Raw genomic sequence first — 23,595 nt, 5'->3', positions numbered from 1 at the left:
CCATGACTTTTTACAATACATTATAAATTTATCGAAAACAAACACTTAAGTTTTTGTTCTACCTATCTGATACTTTTTAGATCTGATCTGTATTAGGTAGGTAGTATTCAAATGTGCTAGCGTCTTCCCCGACCACGACCTGCTCCTGCATTTTGCATCGGCGTCGGATTGGTGGTGGTATTTAGCTAGCGCTTTTTTTGTTACAATTTTTTTTTTGTTTTTGTGTGATATGATAATTTTGCTTTATTTTGCTTTATTATACGAACAGCCCGAACAGTTTGAAACAGGAATAAAATATGATAACTGGGTATAGTTATTTCGCGTAATTATTTTTACGAGAAAATAATTCTATTGTCATTTGTTACATTAAGAAACGTAACTCATTTAGCCTAATATTATCATATAACCTTATTCTTGTGCACTTGGGCATGGGTAGAGAATTTGAATAATATTGTGTTATTTTGTTATTCCGTACCTAAGTAACTACTTAAAAATCACGATAAAAATTGAAAAGATGTATTGGTAACCTAAAGATCTTAAATATCATAAAACACTAAAACTGTGATAATGGCAGTTATCTTTTTGTTCTCAGGGGATGGCGAAGTAGTCTTGTACATAGATTTTTGTTAAATATGGTAATAACGAAAGGACTTCCGGTAACTTCCGTTTTATGCGTCATTACCGACCCGCACCCCCGCGCGCCCCAGTTAGTATCCAAGAGTCCGCGTTTAACAATGGTCGCAGTTAGAAGTAGTTTTTCATGTTCGCGCGTCTTTCTGCTGTAATTTTGTATTATTTCCTGTCATAAGTATTTACTCACGTCGTAGTATCTGTGTAATATCTCTGTGCCCCGTTTTTTATAGTAATAAATACCCATAGCACTCTACCGACTGACTTACTTATTAAGCCTGGGCATAGTGGTTATTTTAGGGAATTTATACCTATCTTAACTTGCTAATGATTTCACAACAGGTAGACTGTATCAGTCTTTCAATTCGGATTTAGAAAAGGTAGTTCTACAACTCTTGCATGTTTTGAGTTTTTGCGCATTGTAACGGAAAGTATAAACGTCTCTACTCCTGCAATGTCAGCCTTTCTAGATATGACTAAAGCCTTCGACTTTGTAAATCACTCAAAACTCCTTTACAAACTTGAAGCATACGGTATTAGAGGACACAGTGTACTGAAATAAGTAGATTAACAAAAAACAAACAAAATAATAGATTAGAAAAACATATTTTTAGATCACACCTTAAGACGACTAATGCTGGAATACCGCAAGGTAGCGTCTTGGGTCCGTTACTGTTCCTACTCTACATTAACGATCTCCCACATGCTATTGATCATAATTGTATACAAATTGCTGACGATACAACTCTTATAATAAAGTGCCAAAACAAAGCGACTTTTAACACTGACGTAAATAAAGCACTGACAGACGTAATAAGTTGGATGGACATCAATGACTTGAATATTAATATAAGTAAAACCAAAGTTATGACATTTAGATCTTACAACTCAAATCCCGTACCGGTTAAAATTAATTACAACTCTGATACTGTGGATGAAGTAGACACATTTAACATCCTTGGGTTAACAATCGACAAGAACCTTAACTGGAAGGAACGCATCGAACAGATGTGCATGAACCTAAACAGATTTGTTTACGCTTTACGAAGACTAAGGCAAACTGTCTCGCGAGAAGCTGCGTTGACGGCCTATCACGGCTACGTATCGTCCGTGCTCAGCTACAGTCTTGTACTATGAGGTAACTCAGTAATCTTAGAAAGAGCGTTTAAAGTCAGAAGAAGTATATTCGAGCAATTTGCGGTGCGTGGTTCGATGACAGTTGCAAACCGCTGTTTAAAAGGCTGAACATATAACCTTTGCCATGTACATTAGGGATATCTGCGTATTTGTCAACTCTCATCCTCAATTTTTTAAAACACGCGGTGAAGTCATTCAAAGGCAAACTAGAGCAAAAATTATGAATCTCTTATACCAACCTCGTTGTCATAAAGTAATTTATAAGAATAACTGCTTCAACATGTGTATAATTATTTACAATAAATTACCAAACGAAATTAAATTGTTAGAAGGACATACTTTTAAATTAAAATTGAGAAAATTGCTTTTGACACATTGCTTCTATAGTAATAAAGAATAATTAGTATTTACAAATTCATTACATTAATTAGAAACTATGGAGACTAAATAAACATTGAATCCCATTAATATTTGCACATGTGGTTGCAGGTTGAATACAATGTACCTAATTTTACTTAAGACCTTTGTAATTACTGTATTCTGGCAAATAAACGTATTCTATTCTATTCTATTCTTTTAACTCATCACGTAGGTAGGTATTTCAGCTAAGGGTAATTTATGTTTCGCAAATAAAATTGTACATTTCAATGATAACGATTCAGGGGGGTGAGTAAAATGACAATGTTTAGAACCTCTGCTTTGCGTGACTTATATTTGACTTTCTGTCTAATCTAACATGAAATGACCTTTTCGCTGTGCTTTCGACTTGTATAGTTGTAGTACACTCGACATAAAGTCTTAACTGGTTCTTTAGAACACTTTGTTGTGAATAAAATTTGATTTACCTCTGTCACCCGAAGAACGTTTTAACAAAAATAAGTATTTTTTATTTTTACTTTAAAGCAAGATCCCTTAAAATAAATAATATTTTTTGTCACCCAGTATATAAGTTTCTAGCTATGTAAGGCCAAGAACTCACGGAGCGGTTTTTGCGTGCGTCCGCCGAGGTTGCGGAACAGCGGTTTTCGTAGAATGTAGATAATTAGATATGTATTTAGCAGCACACTTCATATAAAGCATATTGTATTGTATATTGTATTGTACACTTCACGACGTGTTTCACGCCCGTGGTGTGGATGGTAGCTGCAGCGTCTACGTAGTACCGAGTACCAGTAGAACAGCGCGCTTGGCGGTCGTCGCCCGATCATTCTGCAGTCGATTCGCTGGCGACGCGTTTCATGTTTTTTTTTAACTCATTAATAAGAACAACGATCGTAACGATTTCTTTCTGGAATAAGAGGATACATCCAGAATCTTTTAAGTCTTCTTCTTTTTCTGGCTCGTTTCTGGTGTGTGTCCATGGCGATGTCTGGGACTTAATTGACGATCTCGTTCGGTCGTAATAACCGCGCGACTTGCGATCATCTCCCGTTAAGTTTGCGGCCCGTTCCGCAAACGCGGCGGTTACGTAACCACACAAACCTGCGATGTCGTGAGTATTGAAATAAAAAATCTGTCAGGCGCGGGTGAAAAACGCTCTGTGAGTTCTAAGCCTACGTATTACTTTAAAAGTCACAGAACACAATCTTAAGTGTTCAGTTCGAGATAGCTAGGTACTAACGGAAGAACTACAGACTTTTTGAGTAGTCAGTATTAAATGTAGAAACATGTACCCTCAAAGAGGATGGAATGACGCAGTGCACCTGTACATGAATGAGCTGAGTGCGCGAGTTATCGCTGAGACGGGAATACCGTCTGACCGCTACCACCTCGGGAAACTCATATTGCGTGGGCTCCAAGATGCACCGGATTTCGTATTACAAGTAAGCAAATTTATATTATGGAAATTTTTCTAAAAACATTTTCGTTGTACCTTGTACATTGTGCATTTTGCTTAGAGGTAGGTAAGGCCGCCGATATTAATCGAATCTTTATCTTGCAGAAGCGTGCGGTTAGGGCAATTTGCAATCTGGGCCCCAGAGTGTCTTTGAGAGATAAGTTTAGTTTAGGGCACAATACATTTATGAAAATGATATTTATGTTAAAAAGTATAGTAATTGTTTTAATATAAAAATAGTGACACATATAACATTAATACGAGGAATAAAAATTAACTAGCTATTCTTGACAGTCGTCTTCACAAAATCTTTTTTAAGTTAATTTAAGAGTCCATACAAACTTAAATGGCTTTGGTTGATTCCGCATAACAGTGAAAGTGTTAAATTAATCACTTTGGATAAAATATATAGTAAAATTGAGAATATACACTGATTACTTACTATACGGTGTGCAAAAACTTAGAGGATGGAAAAAAATAAAGGAATGCAAACTCGACGCCTAAAAATTGTCACGATATAAAAAAACATAGACTTACCTCGAAATTTTACAAGAAAACGGCTGTATTTAATAGGTACTTTATATAATAGTTGAGGAAAGCGATCAGTTAAAGAAAATGACGGGTTAGGGAAAATGGCGACTTAAATACTTTTACATATAATTGAGGAGATTCAAAATTTACCAGTTGACGAAAATGGCGTATTAACGAAAATGGCGAGTGATCCCCAAATTGTAATATATACCAAAAACTTTTTTTTATTCATTTTTATAAATAGCGCCTAAACTTTATTATAAGGAGCAATTATTTTAATGGTTGAGTTTGCTATTCTCAATTTCAAGGCGTTTCTCTCTTAATATACTTTGAGTAGTGATAACCGATTTTTATTATCTCCTGTGTCAAGTTCCGTATAGTGGCGAACTAGGGGATGAATCCAGGTTTGCGCACTTTTCGGTAACCGATTTCAATAAAACTTGGCAAAACATGTAATTCCACATACTTTTGACGTCGGTATTTTTAGTACTCTGTATTGAGATTATATTATTATACAGCTTTTATATAGAAATAATAATAATCTTTATTGAGACAATACAACTGCGTGCTATCTTAAAATTAGGTGACATTACTGTGCAAGGTGAACTTTAGCGTCAGTACTAATTTTTTAATCAATAGGAAGATTTCAAGTGTAACTTGTTTACCTTACCTACCTATGTTTGTGTTTGTTACAAAAGTTTTCGACCGCGTGTACTTAACGTAAAACATTTCAGATTGATGCCGCCACAGGAGAGTCTGAAACTTGCGAGTCTGTGCTGAAAAGAAGCGTGCAATGTGCGAATGCGCTACGGAACTTGGGGTTGCAGCGTGGTGATGTCATAGTGCTTATGGCCCCCAACCACATCCACCTATGTGTGCCATATTATGCTGGACTCTACCTTGGGATAACTGTTGCACTAATCGACAGGACGCTGACTGTCAGTGAGTACAAGGCTTGACCAGTTAATTTATCGATTGGGTTAAAAATTACCTTAATGCCTACAGAGAGACCCATTCACAATGGTGGAAACGACGTGACGATGCGTTTAAAATAAACATTAGTTTCGTCAAAATCAAAAGTTTGGAAGACATCTTTTTTCTACTTTTTAATTTTCTACTCTTGTCAGCCCCATTAGAAAAACAACACCTCAAGAAAATACTTAATATAATCCAAACAGATAAATCAAAATACTACCTAACCAAACATATATACAAAATCTCCGCGGCAGTACATGTTGGCTGCGACAAAACAGATTGAAACCACCCAAAATTAAATGTACGGAAGTCTGTGCAAATAACCGCGCCCTGATAGGTTCCGTCCGAACACACTCCATGAGCAAATGAAGTAGTACATCCTCAGGAATCCCAAGCACTTCGCAATTCGGTGAGTTCACCCTCCGCGTCACGTGTCCGGAGCGAAGCTTATGCACGCTGACAATTATTTGACCCCTGCTTAACTTAACGTGGTCACATTCGAAAACCAGAATTTGGCAAGTTTTCTGTAGTACCTGCTTAAAAAGAAATATCTCCATATAAATATTACTATGTGCAAAGCTAGATATTTTATTCTTAAATAATTAATTTTAAGCTTTTATTTTAGTCTATTTTCAGGGTTTTGTATATTATTATGATCGGGCGAAGTACATCCTATTGTGTTACAGATTAGCACATTCTGGACAATATCCTTAGGTGTATCGTATATTTTTTTGGATATTTTTTGTAAGACCGTTATTTAATCGTAAATACGAAAACCAATTGATTTAGCAAAACACTTTATCCCGCTTCTCCTCCAGTGACTCGCCTTAAAAATTGGACCAGACATATAGGCGGAAATAGCTGTCAGTATGCCGTTTATAAATTGGTTCTGCTATAAAAATTAATCTGTGTTTCAGAGGAGCTTCAACATGTATTCGTTGTTGACAACCCGAAGATAATATTCTGTCAAAGCGAGAGAGCCGCGGAAGTTGTAGCACTCACCAAAACTATAAACTTGAACACTCAAATTGTTACTTTTGACGACGGCGCTGATGTTGAAAATGTATGCAGTTTCAATGAGTTACTGAAACATTCAGAGAATGATTGCAATGTTAATAATTTCAGGTAAATTTGTAAAGCCAAGTCCTTCGGTCTGTGTCTATCTAATTTTATGTGTGAGCACACCCCGGACACTCAATACAACGGTCCAAAATTTACCTACTACTACTACATACAGCAATGCGCAATCTGCACACGCACAAATGTGTGCGTGGAGTGGCAGGGTTACCCATCACTTTCTTGCACTATTACGTTACGTGATCAGAATACAATCAAATACAAATCAAATACAACATAGTGAAAATGCTAACGCGAATCTATTATCTATGATTCTATTAATAGAATCCAGAATCCTAATAATTGCACATGTCTATTATGTATTTATATCGATATGATATCATATTTTTCATTAATTCGCTAACCAGAGCAATATTGAAGATTTATTTAAAAAATATATTAAAAGCACTTAAAATGTTATATTTTGGACATGTACTTTTAAATAAGGTACCCAAGTATTTGAAATTGCATGTCCAAGTCGATTATCATTACTTAGCTAATAATTAGGTATATTCCCTACTTATGTATATTTTTCGAGAACCCTTGTCTACGAAGTCATGGCGCCTCATTATATTGATATAATAAATCTGTATTTTTATACATATATTACTGTAGTAATATAGTACTACTAAGTACTGCAGAGCATGCCAAATCGCTGTAATTGTGTGATTCGTGTTAATGGTGGAAATACAGATTATTAATTTTCTTATCTCTACAATAAAAATGAGCAAAATCATCATTAACGCCATTTTTTTGTCATTTAATTGACGCCGTTAATTTGAGGTTTTTGCCCACAATTTGCAAAAACATCAATTTTAGTTTATTTTAATTAAATATAGGGCTAAGCGGTTAAATAAAACATAAGCATTAAAGTAAGAAGTCGTCCTGGAAGACTGGATTTGGTAAATACTGCTTAAATAATTTTTATTTCAAAAATATTCACTTGATCCCTACATGACACTTTTGATGTGTGTGTATATATATGATATTTGATATATATATACATATATATATATATATAATATATCAAATCAAATCAAATATCAAAGTCGTCTTCGCGCGATAACGGCTCGCCGGCAGCCATGTTGTCGTTCAGTCAATGTGACCAGCAATGTGCGGGGCGTGGTGCGGTATCTAAAGCTAGAGAGGGGCGGAGAGTGTCCGTTCTCTTTACTTTTTATTCTCTGGTATAAGTTACGTTTTATAAAATGAAATGTGTTAGAATGTGAGTTGCTTGTCTTTATTTTCTAGATCTAAAGAACCGTTTTAAAAATACTATCCTAATAGTTTCACCTATCGACCGCTTGTCAAGCAGAGGCCATGGGTTGGAAATCTCTAAGTTTGTCAGAATTTACGTGTGAAATTAATTTGAAATTTACTACAAGCTTTTCGGTGAAGGAAAGGATCATGAACGTCGAAGAAGGTTCACAATACTCGGAAAACGTGTGACAGGAGACCCGTACCCAGCTGTGAGACGTATAGATGGGTTGATGATGATGTCGGTGACCCCTGAAAATATGACTTTTTGAAATTATGAATTAAAGGGACTAACGTTAGACCTTTTAATGTTATTGCCATGATTGTGTTGTGAAATGTATGTAAAAATGTAATACTCAATTAAGTAGGTATTAGGGATAGTAAACATATAATTCGATTCATTAATCTATTTCAGGGCCACAGATTTTGATCCTGAGGAAACCTTGGCCTTTCTTGTTCCTACAAGTGGAACGTCAGGGCTTCCTAAACAAGCCGCTGCCTCTCATAGGAGTATTGCGATTGGTGGACCTTATGCATGGTATGTAATTAACGGTTTTTAACACCAACAAATAGATAATATTATAATATCTCTCGTGAAAATTATATTCTATTAATAAACCACCATTAAAGAATGTAACTTTACTTGAGTTTATAGTCACATTCGTCGCTATTGACCGCGTAAAAAAATGATATCTAAAATGTTACTTCTTCTCGGGACCACTAGAGGGCGCTGTGCAATTTGCCATATAAAATTACCAAATACTTCAACAACTGTCACAGTAAGCTCATGGTAGAGGTAGTGATATGTTACTGATCAATTATGACTAAAATCTTTCAATTCTGTAAGATTTGATGGGATAAATAATTTATCCCCAAAATAGTAGTTCTATTTGATAGTTTTGATATAAATCTTGCAGTGGTAAAGAGACTTAAGTCATAGGACTATGACAAGACTGAAAAGTTGTTGCATCCCACGTTATAATTAAATCGTTGCACACATAGATACTTACCCACCTAAATATACTTTACATACATATACTTTCATACACTTTATTATAATACCGTTTATGATTTTTCGATGTAGATTAATAAGAGCATTGACTCGAACCTTAATGGTTTTTAAATGTTGTAAAATTGTGATTGTAATATACCTAAGTAGTTGATTGGAAATAAATTAAAAAAAAAAATATATAAATACAAGACGAAGAAGCACACTTTGGCTACTTCTCTTTTACCTAATTCCACATACAAATTTATTTACTTTTGATATTTTCTTTTACGAAATTGTGTCTTGATTCTCATCCTTTCCAAAAAATTGTAGTAATTTAATTTGATTTTGCAAATTAAAAGTAAGTAATTGATCACAATCAAAACAATATTACTTTAACCTTACATTGACTTTTCGTACCATAAGGCGCTTAAAGTAAGCATATTTGTAATGTTAAAATTATTATGTTTTATTGTTGTGACTATTCATTCACTCAGTTCGTACTATGACGCGACTTTGACATTAAAGTAATATTGCTCTTATGTCAAATTTAGCAATCTTAAAATAGTTACACGGATGCAATGGAAACAATATTATTTTCAGTTTTATTGTCTTAATATTGATTTGTAATGATTAAAAGTTAAGTTGAACTTATTTATTTACATATATCTCTTCAATATTCTTTTTTCAATATTTATTTTTTTATTTAATAGCACATAGGAAATAGTTTCTCGTAAAATAAAAATACGCGATGTTTATTTCGCAAAATTATGACAGCGCACTCTATATGCTCCTTCGCGAAACTAACAGTTGACACTAGACTATAGTTCCGAATTTAAAACGTGACTATCAAGACTCAGCTTGTTTTATTTAATTATTTAATTTTAATAGCTTTCATTATATATTACATACTGTTCTTTTTTTGGCAGTTAAAATTCTGTGAATGTAAATAATATTAAATACTTTAACATTATACTACGATAACTCGATTCGGAACATCAAAAAAAAAGAGAATGCATCCCAAGGAGCACACTTTAAACGCCTTAAAACTGTTATATCTATAAACAGTCTTAATATAAAAGCGCTCATTTTTGTCGTATAACCTTATAAAAGTTTTGTAATACTGTCAAAAGAAAAAATCGCTTAGAAACATCGCGTTTTGTAGACAGTCATAAAAATCTCATAGGAGGAATTTCGACAATTCGAAAATTCTTCGACAAGTTCAACTACACTAAAGCAAGTAAAAATAATCTTTTCGTATTCTAAAGTTTTTTAATAATTTTAATAAAGCTATAGACAAAATGCTCCCAACTGTGTTTTGAAAAAAAGCTTCGAAAATATCGCCTTTTTTTTTTTAAAGAATGACTATGAAGTAGCTGAGAAAAATTTATTTTCTTTTTAAAAGTAATCTAAGTTGAAAAAGCCTAAAAACCTTGGAAATGGTTTGTTTTGTGAGTTATTTTGTACATTTAAGGTTTCTACAAATATTTAAAACCGAAAATCGATAACTGTATTTTTATTAAGTTTATATTTTATACTTAAATATTTAAAATTTAGCGATCGCATTACATTTATGACAGGTTTTACATCACTTTACACAATGTATTTAAAGTCGCACGTCAATTTGCGCTTTCTAACCGATTAAACATTGCGCGAAAAAGTAAGAAATATTATATCTAATTTCGCCATGTTGCAATTTATATAGTTTATATTTTGTAAGCCATTAAATATGAAATCTATTAGTATTAAGAGAATTGCGTCCTATGTTTGTAACGCTTTAGTACTAAAACTATCATAGACTATAAATTATCTAAAAACTATCTACAAGACTAAATAAAAACTGTCTACATTCTACAAATGGTCTTGTAACATTCTAGAAGGGTTACTTCAGAAAAAAGATAAGAATGACTCTTAACATTACCTACAGATAGTTTCTCAAAGCACTCTTGTGATCTACTAATAAAGTTGTGCCCACTTTTACTTTAAATTATCTAGAAACCTTCTTTGAGATATCTTGAGGGAATTTGAACTCTTAAAATATTCAATCGAATTAAATTCTATTAGATATCTTATGGTATACATTTAGATATGGGTGTGCTGCTTGGGATTGTACAGTTAATACAGCGTTATTTCTTTCTTACTTTTAGTAAGGAATAGACAATATTGGGTAATCATTCGTTCTTTCAGTCACTTTAGCAATAATACATTACTTGGTTGATAGGTTTGTCATGGTACGAAAATGAATAATATTACAATAAGCTTACTTTATGCTTACATTGAAATAAGATTGTTTTTGGAAAGGTTATGGCAGGCCTGCTGGTGATATATATGTAATACAAACTTTTTTATGCCAATCTCAGCCTATCGCAAATAATGTTAATGTTGAAACTCACTAGGCAGTAAGCATTTATACAATTTACCTTGGAAGTTGAGAGGAAATAAATAAATAATATTTATTATTGTTAATTTCACTAAAATCAATCATGGTATCATGAAAACCGGTGTACAAGCCACTCGACCACGGAGGTATCAATAATTATTATTATATTATTATTTATTATAATATTGGTTGCGTGGTTGTACAAGAAAAGCTCATACCGGTATTTGAAATATGACCTTAATTTTACTAAGTCAAGTGTGAAGTTAGTCAAATTTACACGAAAAACATCAGATCAAACCATTGGTTTGGGGGCGCGTTTCAGTGTGGCAGGGTTCATATTGAACTCATACATTACAAAAATTCCCGCGCCCGGAACGCTTCCGCGGTGGCCTCTCTGTGGCCAGAGCATTATTGTTTATAGAAAAAAAAAAATGAGATTCATTGAAAAACGTTTCATTTGTCACCTATTTTCAAAAATGTTTTAAACTTTGTGCACGGCGATTATGTATATTTTTACGGGTGTACTACCAAGGTAATAAAATACAAGTAGATATTCTAAGCAAGCAACGACACAACGTAAACATACATATTTCTTCTAACTAGACAACACAGGTATCTATTAGCTTATCTAATCTTTTAAATGACTTGTGAATAAATAAGCTGTAACCGTATTGCGTGATCACTATCATGTTTTCTATTTACAATTAAGTCTACTTATATTTGTTTATGGTTATCATAAATGAATTGAAGAATTTAACAAAATACATACCTACAGTCAAGATTTGCCTGGTTAAAGAAAATTCGATGCGTTGAGAATTGCGAAATAGTTTGTCAGTTATAGGTCTTTGTTAACACCAATGATCCGGCGTTATTCTGGCTTGTAGAGCAAATTGACACTTGTAACGATGCGACCTCCTCCATCGTCCTCCATTGAAATTTTGAATCGTTCTTTAATTCCTTTGCCTCATTATTCTCACTTTGTTTCGTTTCGTCGCCACTCTCTACTTGAAGTCTGGAGCGAGTATTTCTACCTCGTCTTCACCACTAATTTTGATCCGTTTACCAGTTTTTGATTTAAATCATGTAACCTATCTAATATCTTTAAAATCAAGTAACCTAACTAATATTTGTAAAAAAATACGGCCCGTTCGGGGTTAAGTTATTTACTGTCTTACACATTTTTCGTAGTATTTAAGAAGGGAGTGTTTTTTTAAGTATTGTTCTTGTTTTTTTTTATACTATTTTAATTGTATGTAATACAACAAATTAATGTGGACTGAGTAATCTATTATTATTGCTCCCTATTGGCGGTTTACAACCTTTTAACACTATTTACCCATCGAGTATATAACCAGAAAGAGACAAAATGACACTTAATTTGTTTGAAAACTATTCTGTCACATTATTATGGTGACAACTGTGACGGGTGTCGCCAATTGTTTCACTTAAACTTTACTATAATGAACGAAAATTGAAAAAAATACATATTTAATTACCAATGAAATGTAATTCAGCTTGTTTTATAATTAGATGAATTAGATGAACAGCCTCCCGTTGTTAGAGATATTATCCTTATTACAATAAATACAGAATACTTTTGGAATATACAGAAACGTAAACACAGGTCAGTTGTTGGCGCTACTACTATTACTACCATTAGCACTATTTCAGCTTTCTAATTTGTGGTTTCAGTGCAAACGAGACTTGATATTTAAAAGTGATATAAGGCCCATTTACCTGATGAGTTGCCAGGGATGGATGGTCCTTATTTCGTCTCTATTTCTGGTTATATACTCGATGTATTTACTTAATTTTGTCCTTATATTTTCAACAGGATGATGTTTACTAAGTTCCCGACACCAACTCGTTTGGTAATGATAATTTCGCCAATTCAATGGACTTCTGCAATATTGCATTTCAATCTTTCGCCAATTTTGAGATATACTAGACTTCAATCTTCTGCGAACATCCATCAGGAGCACGCATACGAAATGATCAATAAATATAAGGTACAGTTTGACGTAGCTGACAATTTATTTTTGTAATAAAAACTTGCAACAATAATTTGACACAAATAACTGTCACAATGAAGCAATTTATTTTTTCTTGTTTTGTAAATTACGGAAAATTTCATAGTATTTTTGCACTCTTTTGTTACATCTGTAGAAAAAAAAAAATGAATCACAAGAAATACTTTTAAATAAATGGGCTTGAAGCGAAATTGTTTTATTAAAAAGGCGTCAAATGATAATGAGTATAAAAAAGGGGCAAAATAATGAACGAAGAACACTTATATTATATTAAAAATATTGACTATACTGGGACCTGTTGGATTTTCAGCCGACGATAGTCCAGTCCAGCCCTACATTTATGACGACCCTCTTGAGGCCTGGTGATAGGGACAAGTGTGATTTTTCTTCCTTTGAGGAGATCGGTCTTGGTGGCAGTCACGTGCCAGTTCATCTGGTTAATGAAATCAAGGTCAGTTAACTTAATCTTAGGTTTCGTACTAATATTGCCTCATGGACCTAAGTAACGAGTGACTCCAACAAAGTAAACACCATAGTAGACGTTTTAGCGCCGAGAAGTTAAATGTCGATAATTTACGTTAAATTATTTAATATACATTCGGCGTATTTATTTCGACTACACGGAACATCGATTTTTCATCATTAAAAAATATAATTTCAATAAAAGTAGTTTATGTTACTTATTGAAAGGCATTAAAATACGAGTGTTGGTTTGCGACCTTAGAGCATGTAATTTGCGACTGTCGAAATGGCGGCAAATAAAAACTTTTCCCACGCATGTCACACAACCGTAGTTTTTAATTTAATTAATAGACTAACTAGAGTTGACTCCAACTATCGCTCGATATCAAGTAACGTGTGAAATTTGTCAAAATTGATTGCTATTGACATTTCATTTCGAATAAATTTTCGACTCGCTGATGTTAGAATTGAGGTCGAATCAAATTGTTTTGTTTTTTAGAGATGTTCGAAATTTGAATGTAATAATAAAATCGAATTCTATGTTATTACGAAACAATAATAATATTTTCACAGATAAGAAATTTGTTCTAACAAAACAGTTTATCTTTACGCTGGTCGTAATTTGCGGTTTTTGAACACATCATAGAGGGTTTATGATATGTTTGTAGATAAACATATTAATAAAATATTATAATACAATTATCAGAGTAATATTCCATTTTTAGAAAGTAGCTCCAAATTGTCGTCTTCATATTGGCTATGGAATGACTGAAATTATGACTGCTGCTCTTTGCCCGAGCTCACATAATTTTGCGTCAGTTGGAACACCACTCAGCCTTTTTCAGTATAGGGTAAGTTACTGTTATATCATATTTGTAGAGAGACAGTAAAGCGAAACAAAATGGGGTATTTGACTTTACGGTTTTTATAGCTTCAACCAACTCTCATGAACAAATTGAAAACAATCAGAAATTAGTTATTTCCTGTTCTCGTTTGTGATTTAAGAAACAAACAAGTTAGAGTTGTTGCTTTTCTGCAGTGTTCACAGATGAGCACGTAGACTGTTTCATAACTACTTTTTACTAAGGGCGCGTTCCCATTATATCGTGACGACAGATAGTCGTGCAGTTTAAAGTGTCGTGGCTTCTATATTTAAATGACGTTGCTTACACATAGAACACACTGTCGTTCACGACTTTTTTGGCGTTACGACGTCATACTGTTGTTACAATGATACATACAACACGTTGTCAGACGATACATAAAACATTACGATAGAAATGTGACGACAATAAGCAATCGCAGCTTCTAACGACAAGGCGGCTGTCGTGAATTGATAAATTGTCGTCACGATCTAGTAAGAGCAGCTAGACACGACAGTCGTTCAACGATAAAATAAACGTCCACGACAGTTACGACAGATAGTCGTGATATGGGAACAGGCTAGACGCGACAGTCGTCCAACGATAAATAAAACGTTACGATATAAGAAAAGAGTACAGAAAGTGTGGAAATTTAATTCCACCTTCCCCTTTCCATCACCGAGGAACTACACGTAGGCTTGGGTCCCACCTCTGTGTTGTGGATATTCCAAGGATTCGCACAAAGCGTTACGCTTCCACATTGACATTGGGAACGGCTATGGAGTGGAATTCCCTGCCTGCAGACTTATTCCCTGCACGTTGTAACTTGGGCCTTTTCAAGGCGAGAGTGAATAGACATCATTTAGGTTACTCCATCGACAACCTTATCGTCACTTGCCATTAGGTAAGATGGAGGTCAAATGCGCACTTATTATATTATATAAAAAAAAGTGTTAGTATTGCCGTTTCTTTCTAACTCCTCATTTTGGAAAGCTTGGAGTGGTTCAATTTTGTTTCATTTCACTATCAATTTTGATTTGAGTTGGGATAACTTTTAATAAATGTACACGTATCCGCGAAGAAAGATGTTTTTGTATAAAAATATTAAATTTTTGATACTTGTCTAATATCCTATTCTTAAGGTTTATCTTCAGCTGCACGTATTTTACTATTTTAACTGTGTATATAACTGAATCACGTAATTTTTAACCGACTTCACAAAAGGAGGAGCTTCTCAATTTGACTGTATGTTCTTTTTTGTTGTATGTATGTTACGTGATAATTCCGGTATTTGTGAACCGATTTTCATGATTCTTTTTTTGTTGGAAAGGGGGTACTTCCATAGTGGTCCCATTTCATTTTGAAGAAAATCATCCACCTCTAAGGGTGGCTGTTCCCGCATAAAGATTCATTTTTATAATTAGCGCCTAAATTTTATTATAAGGAGCAATTATTTTAACGGTTGATTTTGCTATTTCTCCAATTCAAGGCGTTTTTCTCTTCGTACCTATACTTTGAGTAGTGAGAACCGATTATTATTATCTCCAGTGTCAAGTCCTGTATAGTGGCGCATTTAAGGATATTTCAATAAAACTTAGCAAATAGACGTAATTCCACGTACTTTTGAGGTCGGTATTTTTAGTACTCTGTACTGAGATTATTTTTATACCGATATGAATTTCGTTGATATTTTACAGTTGGTTGATCCAGAAACTCTAGAAAACATCACCGATCCGAATGTTAATGGCGAACTATGGCTAAAGGGACCGTGTCTTGTTAAGGTAAATGATTACTGCGGTATGCAAGATATGTATAATTTTGTATTTTCTATTTTCCTCCGTTTTACTACTAGGTTTATCTGAAATTCTTTCACGATTCTCAGTCTTCTCTGCCTTTGGCTAGACTTTAAAGTGTTTGAGCACAGAGATCATAACGCCTTTCACCATAAGAGATTTCTGCTCGACGATCATAGTTCTGTGCGGATAGATAGACAGTTAGCCTATATAGTCCCATTGCGGCTGGCCAAGCCTTCTCTAACAATGGGAGGGCTTAGGCTGCAGTTGGGCCCAACGCGGATTGGGAAATTCATACACATCATTAAATTGCTTTGTATATATATCTGTACACATGCGGCCGTAGCATGGCAGAATATGTGTGATAAACCTCCCCGTGATAATATTTAATTCAGTTGATAAATTTAAGTTTGCATATTTGGTAATGAACTATTGTTATACATTTTCAAGAACAAGGACAACGATATAAAATTGCGTATATATGATTCCGTGACCGTGAGTCAACCGTGTCCATGGGACCTGTAAAGGGCCCGAAATGTCGGTTAGTTTGAAAAAACAAATATACGCGATTTAAATCCGGAAAAATTGGTTTATTTCCTATAAAGCTTCATTTACTTATTTGGTAATAAACTATTGTTATACATTTTGAAGAACAAGGACAACGATATGAAATTGCGTATAAGCTAGCTTTGTCGTTCAATCATCGCCGCGAAAACCCTGAAACAGTAAAAATTATTTTTATCTCGTTTGTCGCGTTTAATTTTCACGTTGATAAAATTGACTCTAAAATTGAACTTCGACACAGGCTACTCCGACAACGTGTTACGTCGATATGATTTTACTCAGATACATCGCTACTTCACAACACAGACGAGATGTTTCTTAAAAAAATCTTTGTACTCAGATAAGAAAAATCATCGTTACAAACCCATGTAGGAAATGGTTTCTTATTATATATCGATCAATATAACAAAAAAAAAAACAAAATCATACTTATATGAAGCCTTACGCGCTGCCTACTGTGCTACCTAGGCTATTGTTAATTACATAAAGTGTAACAAACGAAAAACTATTAAATTAAAATATAATAAAATACACTATTTACATAAATACATGAAATAATATTTTTTTATTGAGGGCCTAAAACAAGCCAATATCGTCGGTGTTTTGTAGAAAGGGCGAAAGCGCCATTTTGAACAAATTTTCTGGGGAGCATGTTTTAGTTTATCACGACTGTTTTAAAATATTTACGTCCGTTACGGCGCTTTTTTTATATAAAGAAGGAGGCAAACGAGCTGACGAGTCACTTCATAGGAGGTGGTCATCGTCGCCCATGGACATTTGCAACATCACATGAGCTGCCTATGCGTTGCCAGCCTTTGAGAGCCCTTTTTACAAAACACCACAATATATACAATTTTAGACCCCCGAATAAAAAAATATTCTTTCATGTACGTACATACATACAAATAATGTATATATTATAATCGTATTTTAATTTAATGGTTTTTTGTTACACTTTATATGACTAATAAAACAAATTTTCAAATATATGTTTTTTTTTGTTATACACACGCACAATGCACACACTCAACATAGCCCACACTAGGGAAACCCTGTGTCGCGGTGCCATGGACACACATAGATAACCACAAATTACACCCAAACTCACGAAAGAAGTAAATGTAGGCCATACAAATATTTTTCCCGGCCCGGGAATTGAACCTGGGACCTCTGCGTGGCAGTTCCGTATGGTAACCGTTCGGCCACAGAGGCAGTTGATATTGATCGATATATAATAAGAAACCATTTCCTACATGGGTTTGTAATGATGATTTTTCGTATCTAAGTACAAACATTTTTTTAAAGAAACATCTCGTCTGTGTTGTCGAAGTAAAGTAGTGATTGAGTAAAATCATGTCGAAGTAATATATTGTCGGAGTAGAGTAATATCTGAGAAAAATCACATCGATGTAACATATTGTCGGAGTAGCGTGTGTTTTAGTTAAATTTTAGAGTCGATAAAATTACTACGCAAATGTTTTAAAATCAGCTGTGACTTTGCACCCATGTTTGGCAATGAGTTAATCTTTTGCTGTCATTGTTCGCCGGCGCTTACGATGACATAAAAATGTGACGTCACGGTGCTCGCCATGTTCGCTACTGTGATAAAATTTTAAAATGCGGAATCACTCGAATGTAATGAATCACTCGAATTTGACAGCCAAATGTGGATATAATAGCTTTATCGAGGTGGCATGCTACGGGGGCTGGTCTTTCAGCGTCTTTACATGATGTTTTCTTTCATTGTAAAGCTCAAGGCAAATTTAAAATTAAATTTCGCACATAAATTTCGAAAACTCAGTGATGCAAGCCCGGATCCTACCTCTGCTTGAGGTAGTAGATCAAACCATTAGCCTACCACGGCTTTTTTGCGGAACATCAGGAAAAAATCTGAATGTGTAACAGCATGAGGTGCTGAACCTCGTAACTTAATCGCTTTTAATTTAATCTGTTCTTTTCAGGGGTACTACGGCAATCCAACAGCCACCAAGGAAGCTTTTACAGAGGATGGCTGGTACCGGACTGGTGATATTTTCTACAGAGACGAACATTACAATTTTTACTTTTCGGAAAAACTGAAGTTGCTACTAAAGTATAAAAATCATCAAGTATGAGCGTTTTTGTAATCATTATATTTGTTAAGTATTTTTACTTTTTGGAAGGTCAGTCAAAGTTTACTAATCACCCAACTTGAAGTCAGTTTGACGTTCAGACTGAAATACCGAATGAGATTTATCTAACCCTATTTGAACTTCAGAGCTTGAAACTCCCAAATTCGGAAATGTGTATTGGATTTCATTTTGTTCACTTGGAATGTCAGACTGGTGTTAAAGTTACACCGATAAGCATCTGGCCAGATATCTTCGACCTACCAATCAATGCAAAGACGCAGTGTGCACTGCTGATTCAATTTCAAAGATACAGAGTTCTGTTTGAAAAACACCATCTAGGTACCCTCCGTTTTAATTCGCCTTAGTTGGAAAGAAAGTCAGACTTAAAAAGATCAATAACTAGGAGTAACTGGCATAGTTATAATTTATTACTAAATATATAGGTACGCTACTGTAGGATATGAACATGCTGCACATGGATATGAAGTTTGTTTTAAGATTATCTCAAGTAAGAGATATTAATAGTCTATTTTCAGCAAACTACATAGTTCTTAAAGCGTAGTTTAGGGTGCCACTGAAGAGTATTGTTCCTAAAGGCTTGCAAATGTACATTTTTAATAAATTTTGACTTTATTTGTCCAGTCTCTTTTTTCTAAAATAGTCCTAAGTATTGAGCTTGTGTGGTTCCACTGAAGAGTGATGTGACAAAAATATAGCCGTTACTTTCTAAATGGCTGTGACCTATTTTATTTCTCAACGGATTTTGATATACCTATTTCCTAATTATAAAAGCATTTAATATCAAATACTCATATACTTTATTGCATAATTTATTCAAGGTCTCACCAACTGAATTGGAAAACGTCATACGTCAGAATCCAGGTGTATCGGACGTAGCAGTAACGGGTATTCCGGACCCAGAATATGGCGAATTAATTGTCGCATGTGTCGTACGGAAACCAGGTCATGAGGTTACTGCGCAGGAGATCAAAGACTTGGTAAAAAGTAAGTCATATTTTTTTAACGAATTGCCTTATTGATTTTGGTCACATCCGAAGATTTTCACGTATTCAAGTAGCTTAGCAAATATAAACGCTCAATTTGTTTCAATAAATTGTACAGGATAGTGATAAAACTTAATGTATTACAGTGTATTTCAATCCCATTATAAATACAGCAGAAGTAAACAAACAAGTCACTAACCCTATCATAGATAGTTCAGCGATGGCCAGTTGTACTGCCAACTACAAATTTCTAGATTGAAACGAACTATATTACATTCAAAATAATTTTTAACCTATTATTGGTAATAGGTGCTCTATTTTATGGGTAACAAATAATTGTGAATGTGTTAGTTATATAATTTTTGTTGATTTTCACGTTTTATTTTGTCTTGGGTTAGGTCTAAAAGTAAAAACCGCCAATCGACTTTAGCGGTCGTCGAGTATATAATATTCTCGATGTTAACAGTGTTTGTTACGATATGCCACGAACACTGGAGTTGCTCACAAACTACACACACACTCGTGATCGACTTATATGTCCCAGCTAAAGAATGTTAACAGAGTATAATAAGACAAGTAGGGTTGTCACATCATTATTTTAGTTCTACGAGTACCTACATGTTGTAAATAAAATTTGAAAAAATACGATGTTCATCTCAGTAGGTATACTGGTGCTATATCAGAATAACCTTTGTTGAATGCAGTACTTACGTATTGAGATTTTCTTGCCAGCATTGCAGATTCGTATCTCGATTATGGTAGTAAGTCTAAGAAATGAGATGCTGAACAATTCTAAATCAAACAACAATAAACACGTCCACTGTTTGATGTAACTTTTTAAAAACCGAGTGAACTCTTCAACTCTATAATGAACGGCCCGTGTGGCTACGCGTGCCATGCAACGTGACTGTACCGTGAGTTTATGCGAATGTGTGCGTCCGTGCTCGGCGCGCGGCGGGCGTCTACACATGCAAGTCACGCTGCGACGTTTCTATGGAATTACTCTACTTGGTTTATTATACTATAATGTGAAGAGGCATGATCGCCTTAGCCGCTGGCCCAAAGTGCAGGCTGGAGACGTCATACGTCTACGAATAGTTATGTGAAATCTTTCTGACATGTACGAGTAGGAAACTTTCCAGTCTGTAGTTAAGCCTAATAGCGGTGTTTTAGTCATTTTTGGAAAGTGTACTGCACAGTAAATAATATTTTTTCTTATTTCAGATAACTTAGCCGAAACAAAACACCTAAGCGGTGGTGTCATATTTATTAAGGAGCTGCCACTAACTGCAAGTGGGAAAATACACCGACAAGCAATCAAGAAGTTGGTGCTAGAATTAGGACGAGAATAAAGCATTCTTTTGTTTAATTCAATTCAATATAATGTTTACCACAAGAAGGCCTTTCATTAAATCGAGGATCTGTCTGATCTGTCTGTGAAATGTGGGAGACTCTCTCCCAACTGGCTATAGATGAGACAGCAGAACTTACGAATTCCTTTGTGTTTGTTAAAGATCTTTGTATAATTATAAAAAGTAGTGGAGTAATTTCACAAAAGTGTAAGAATATTATTTGTTAATATTTAATGAAATTAATTGAATTTCAATGCTCTGAAACAGTCTTCTGAGTCAGCCGCAACGCTTTTCTCTTTGCCGCACTGAAGAGCATGCTAGTGAATATCGCCCCGGTATGCGACGAAATCCACCAGTATGCGCCGGAGTCCACCAGTGTGCGCCAGAGTTTGCCTGAATACATCGTGGAATTTTTGACTGCGTAGTTGCTAGTAGAAGGAATTCAAATCTGAGCGACCGGTCACATTTCGGCGGATACCGCGGCATTCCAGTGGAGTTTGGGTACGCTGGCGGACACTCGCGGTATCGTAAGGGTTATTTCACATCAATGTGGCGGGCAAAAGATCCTCTTCAATGTTCTCCCTCGCCGTCCGCCGATTTGAGCTGGTCCTAACACTTAACTTGAGATTGTGTTCTCATGTCTAATACATGCTTCCGGACACATAATACGAGCCATCTCGCATTTTCAGTATTAAATGCCATAATCTTAAACAATGTTTGTTTGTCAATGTAATAGCGAAATATTATTGTAATTTATATTAATAAATGATTTTAGGAAACGTTTGTTAATAATTGTACAATTTTTAACCCATTTACTATTTGCCAACGTAGACTACTATTCGTGCTAAATACTTTATGGTTCTAATAAATCATTAATAAAATGTTATTTGAATTTCGCTACATATCTCATTCTTAATACTGTAAGACAATGATTCAGCTACAGAAGTGAGACTGGGAGACAAAGGAAAATCAATTAATTTATCCATGCTAGGCTCCCGCCTTTTTTGCACATTATCCGTGTATCTTTCCACGGTATTCAATGGAGCTATCTTGAGTCGTGTTCCATAGGAGGCGTATTTTTAAATAAAAAATAAGTATGCATTTGACCTTCATCTTACCTGATGGACATTTTTTATTTTTTAATATATAATAGACACACTCTAAGGTTTATTGGATTGTCCGTTAACCAATTTCAATAAAACTTTGTAATTCCATAAACTTTTTTGGAGGTCGGTCTTTTTATAAAAAAGTTATTTTTATTTAACGTGTATTAAAGTTTATTATAAAAGGAATAAAGAAATGAGGCAGTTAACGGCAACAATTGCGTATTTTATCACTTTCTTTCAATTAAATTTGTACAGAATTGATATTCATTTATTTTTTGTGAAATTATTCCACTAGTTTGTTATAATGATTAATACAAAGATCGAACACTTAGAAAAATCCGACCGGATTTTAACCGATTTTCTAGCAAACCATGCCAGACGCTGTGCCAACTGGATTTTGTATTTCGTTTTCAACAACTTTTTTGAGTAACGCTATCTATGAGGAATCTATGAAAGTATTTCGTCATACGGATAGGCAAGGTGTTCGATGTTTGTATTAATAATTATAACTTTCTTTGAACACTCATACCAAATTTCAAAATAATGAATACAAAGAATCCGTTCTCAGAAACTTTCTTGACTTATCCTGGCCTCGTTATCATGACAAACGTAATCCCCATGTTTAGCGAAATTGAGTTCTTAATATAATATCAGCGAAACGAGACCTAGAACCCCTTGTAAGCCGTTTTTTAAATTATTTTATTTATTTTCAATCCGCCTTCTCGCATCCCGCAATCCGCGCGCCGTAAATTAATATTATGAATAAAATAAGAACAGGCGGAGAGATTTGACACACATCGGTCCTCGGTAATTTTGTGATAAAGGTGAATATAATAATCGGAATAGGTAGACTATTTTTACCTAAACTTCGAGGAATAGATACAGAAAGTGGAGCATTCCTTAGGACAATATTTTTTGTCCTGGATTTCTTCGGGATTCGGGATATCACTTAAGTACTTATATAAACAAGGATGTATGTATGTAAACATTTTATTGTACAACACAAACAAATTACAAACGTTTAACAAAGAAATAGAACGTTATTGTACAAAGGCGAGTTTATAAAGAGCCCATAAAGAGATTTCTTCCAGCTAACCTTTGAATAATTGAAAGGAAAGTATTCACGAGTCTCGAGGCTTCTTAGCCCGAGGCAGGGGGTCTACTCTCGATCTCCGCCCGACATCCATCCAATTACTGACAAATAAGCAATACTTGACCTGATACTTGTCTTTTAATTTTGTCGAAAATTACGAAGAAGAAGGAGAAGGGGAAGGGGAAGGGGAAGGGGAAGGGGAAGAAGAAGAAGAAGAACACCACACGATATATTCAAGCATAGACACTAATCAGAAACATAAAACAATAAACTTTCCTCGATAGATAAGAAACACGAAATGACCTAATTTTCACATTTTTTCGATTCATCCTCGAAATGCTACAGGTTATTAGGATAAAAATTAGA

General features: G+C 34.6%; 1 protein-coding gene across 2 annotated transcripts; it reads left to right on the top strand.

Annotated features, from left to right (window-relative positions):
• The first annotated feature begins 2,963 nt into the window (after positions 1–2,963).
• On the top strand, positions 2,964–21,856 carry LOC113225386 (luciferin 4-monooxygenase-like). 2 transcript variants are annotated; one of them, XM_026457683.1, is made up of 11 exons: positions 2,964–3,590; positions 4,870–5,077; positions 6,028–6,235; positions 7,899–8,021; positions 12,686–12,860; positions 13,192–13,332; positions 14,069–14,194; positions 15,904–15,987; positions 18,525–18,671; positions 19,514–19,679; positions 20,903–21,851. In XM_026457683.1, exons 1-11 carry the CDS (start codon positions 3,435–3,437, stop codon positions 21,028–21,030), a joined length of 1,662 nt encoding a protein of 553 aa, XP_026313468.1. In that variant the 5' UTR covers positions 2,964–3,434; the 3' UTR covers positions 21,031–21,851. The 2 variants fall into 2 exon arrangements, with proteins under 2 accessions (XP_026313468.1, XP_026313469.1); XM_026457684.1 differs by lacking the exon at positions 14,069–14,194 and having other exon boundaries at positions 20,903–21,856.
• The last annotated feature ends 1,739 nt before the right edge of the window (positions 21,857–23,595 follow it).

The sequence above is a fragment of the Hyposmocoma kahamanoa genome, unplaced genomic scaffold (genome assembly GCF_003589595.1).
Source record: "Hyposmocoma kahamanoa isolate Upper Pololo Valley unplaced genomic scaffold, ASM358959v1 160, whole genome shotgun sequence".
In the NCBI taxonomy this organism is placed as follows: Eukaryota; Metazoa; Arthropoda; class Insecta; order Lepidoptera; family Cosmopterigidae; genus Hyposmocoma; species Hyposmocoma kahamanoa.
Note: the sequence above shows the minus strand (reverse complement) of the source record. Positions and strands in the feature narration are given on the sequence as shown.

Excerpts from the sequence above, each read along its gene's own strand:
- LOC113225386 (XM_026457683.1), top strand. The coding sequence starts at position 3,435 with ATGTACCCTCAAAGAGGATGGAATGACGCAGTGCACCTGTACATGAAT. Across the intron at positions 3,591-4,869 it reads CACCGGATTTCGTATTACAA|ATTGATGCCGCCACAGGAGA; the intron begins GTAAGCAAATTT and ends AAAACATTTCAG. Across the intron at positions 12,861-13,191 it reads AAATGATCAATAAATATAAG|CCGACGATAGTCCAGTCCAG; the intron begins GTACAGTTTGAC and ends TTGGATTTTCAG.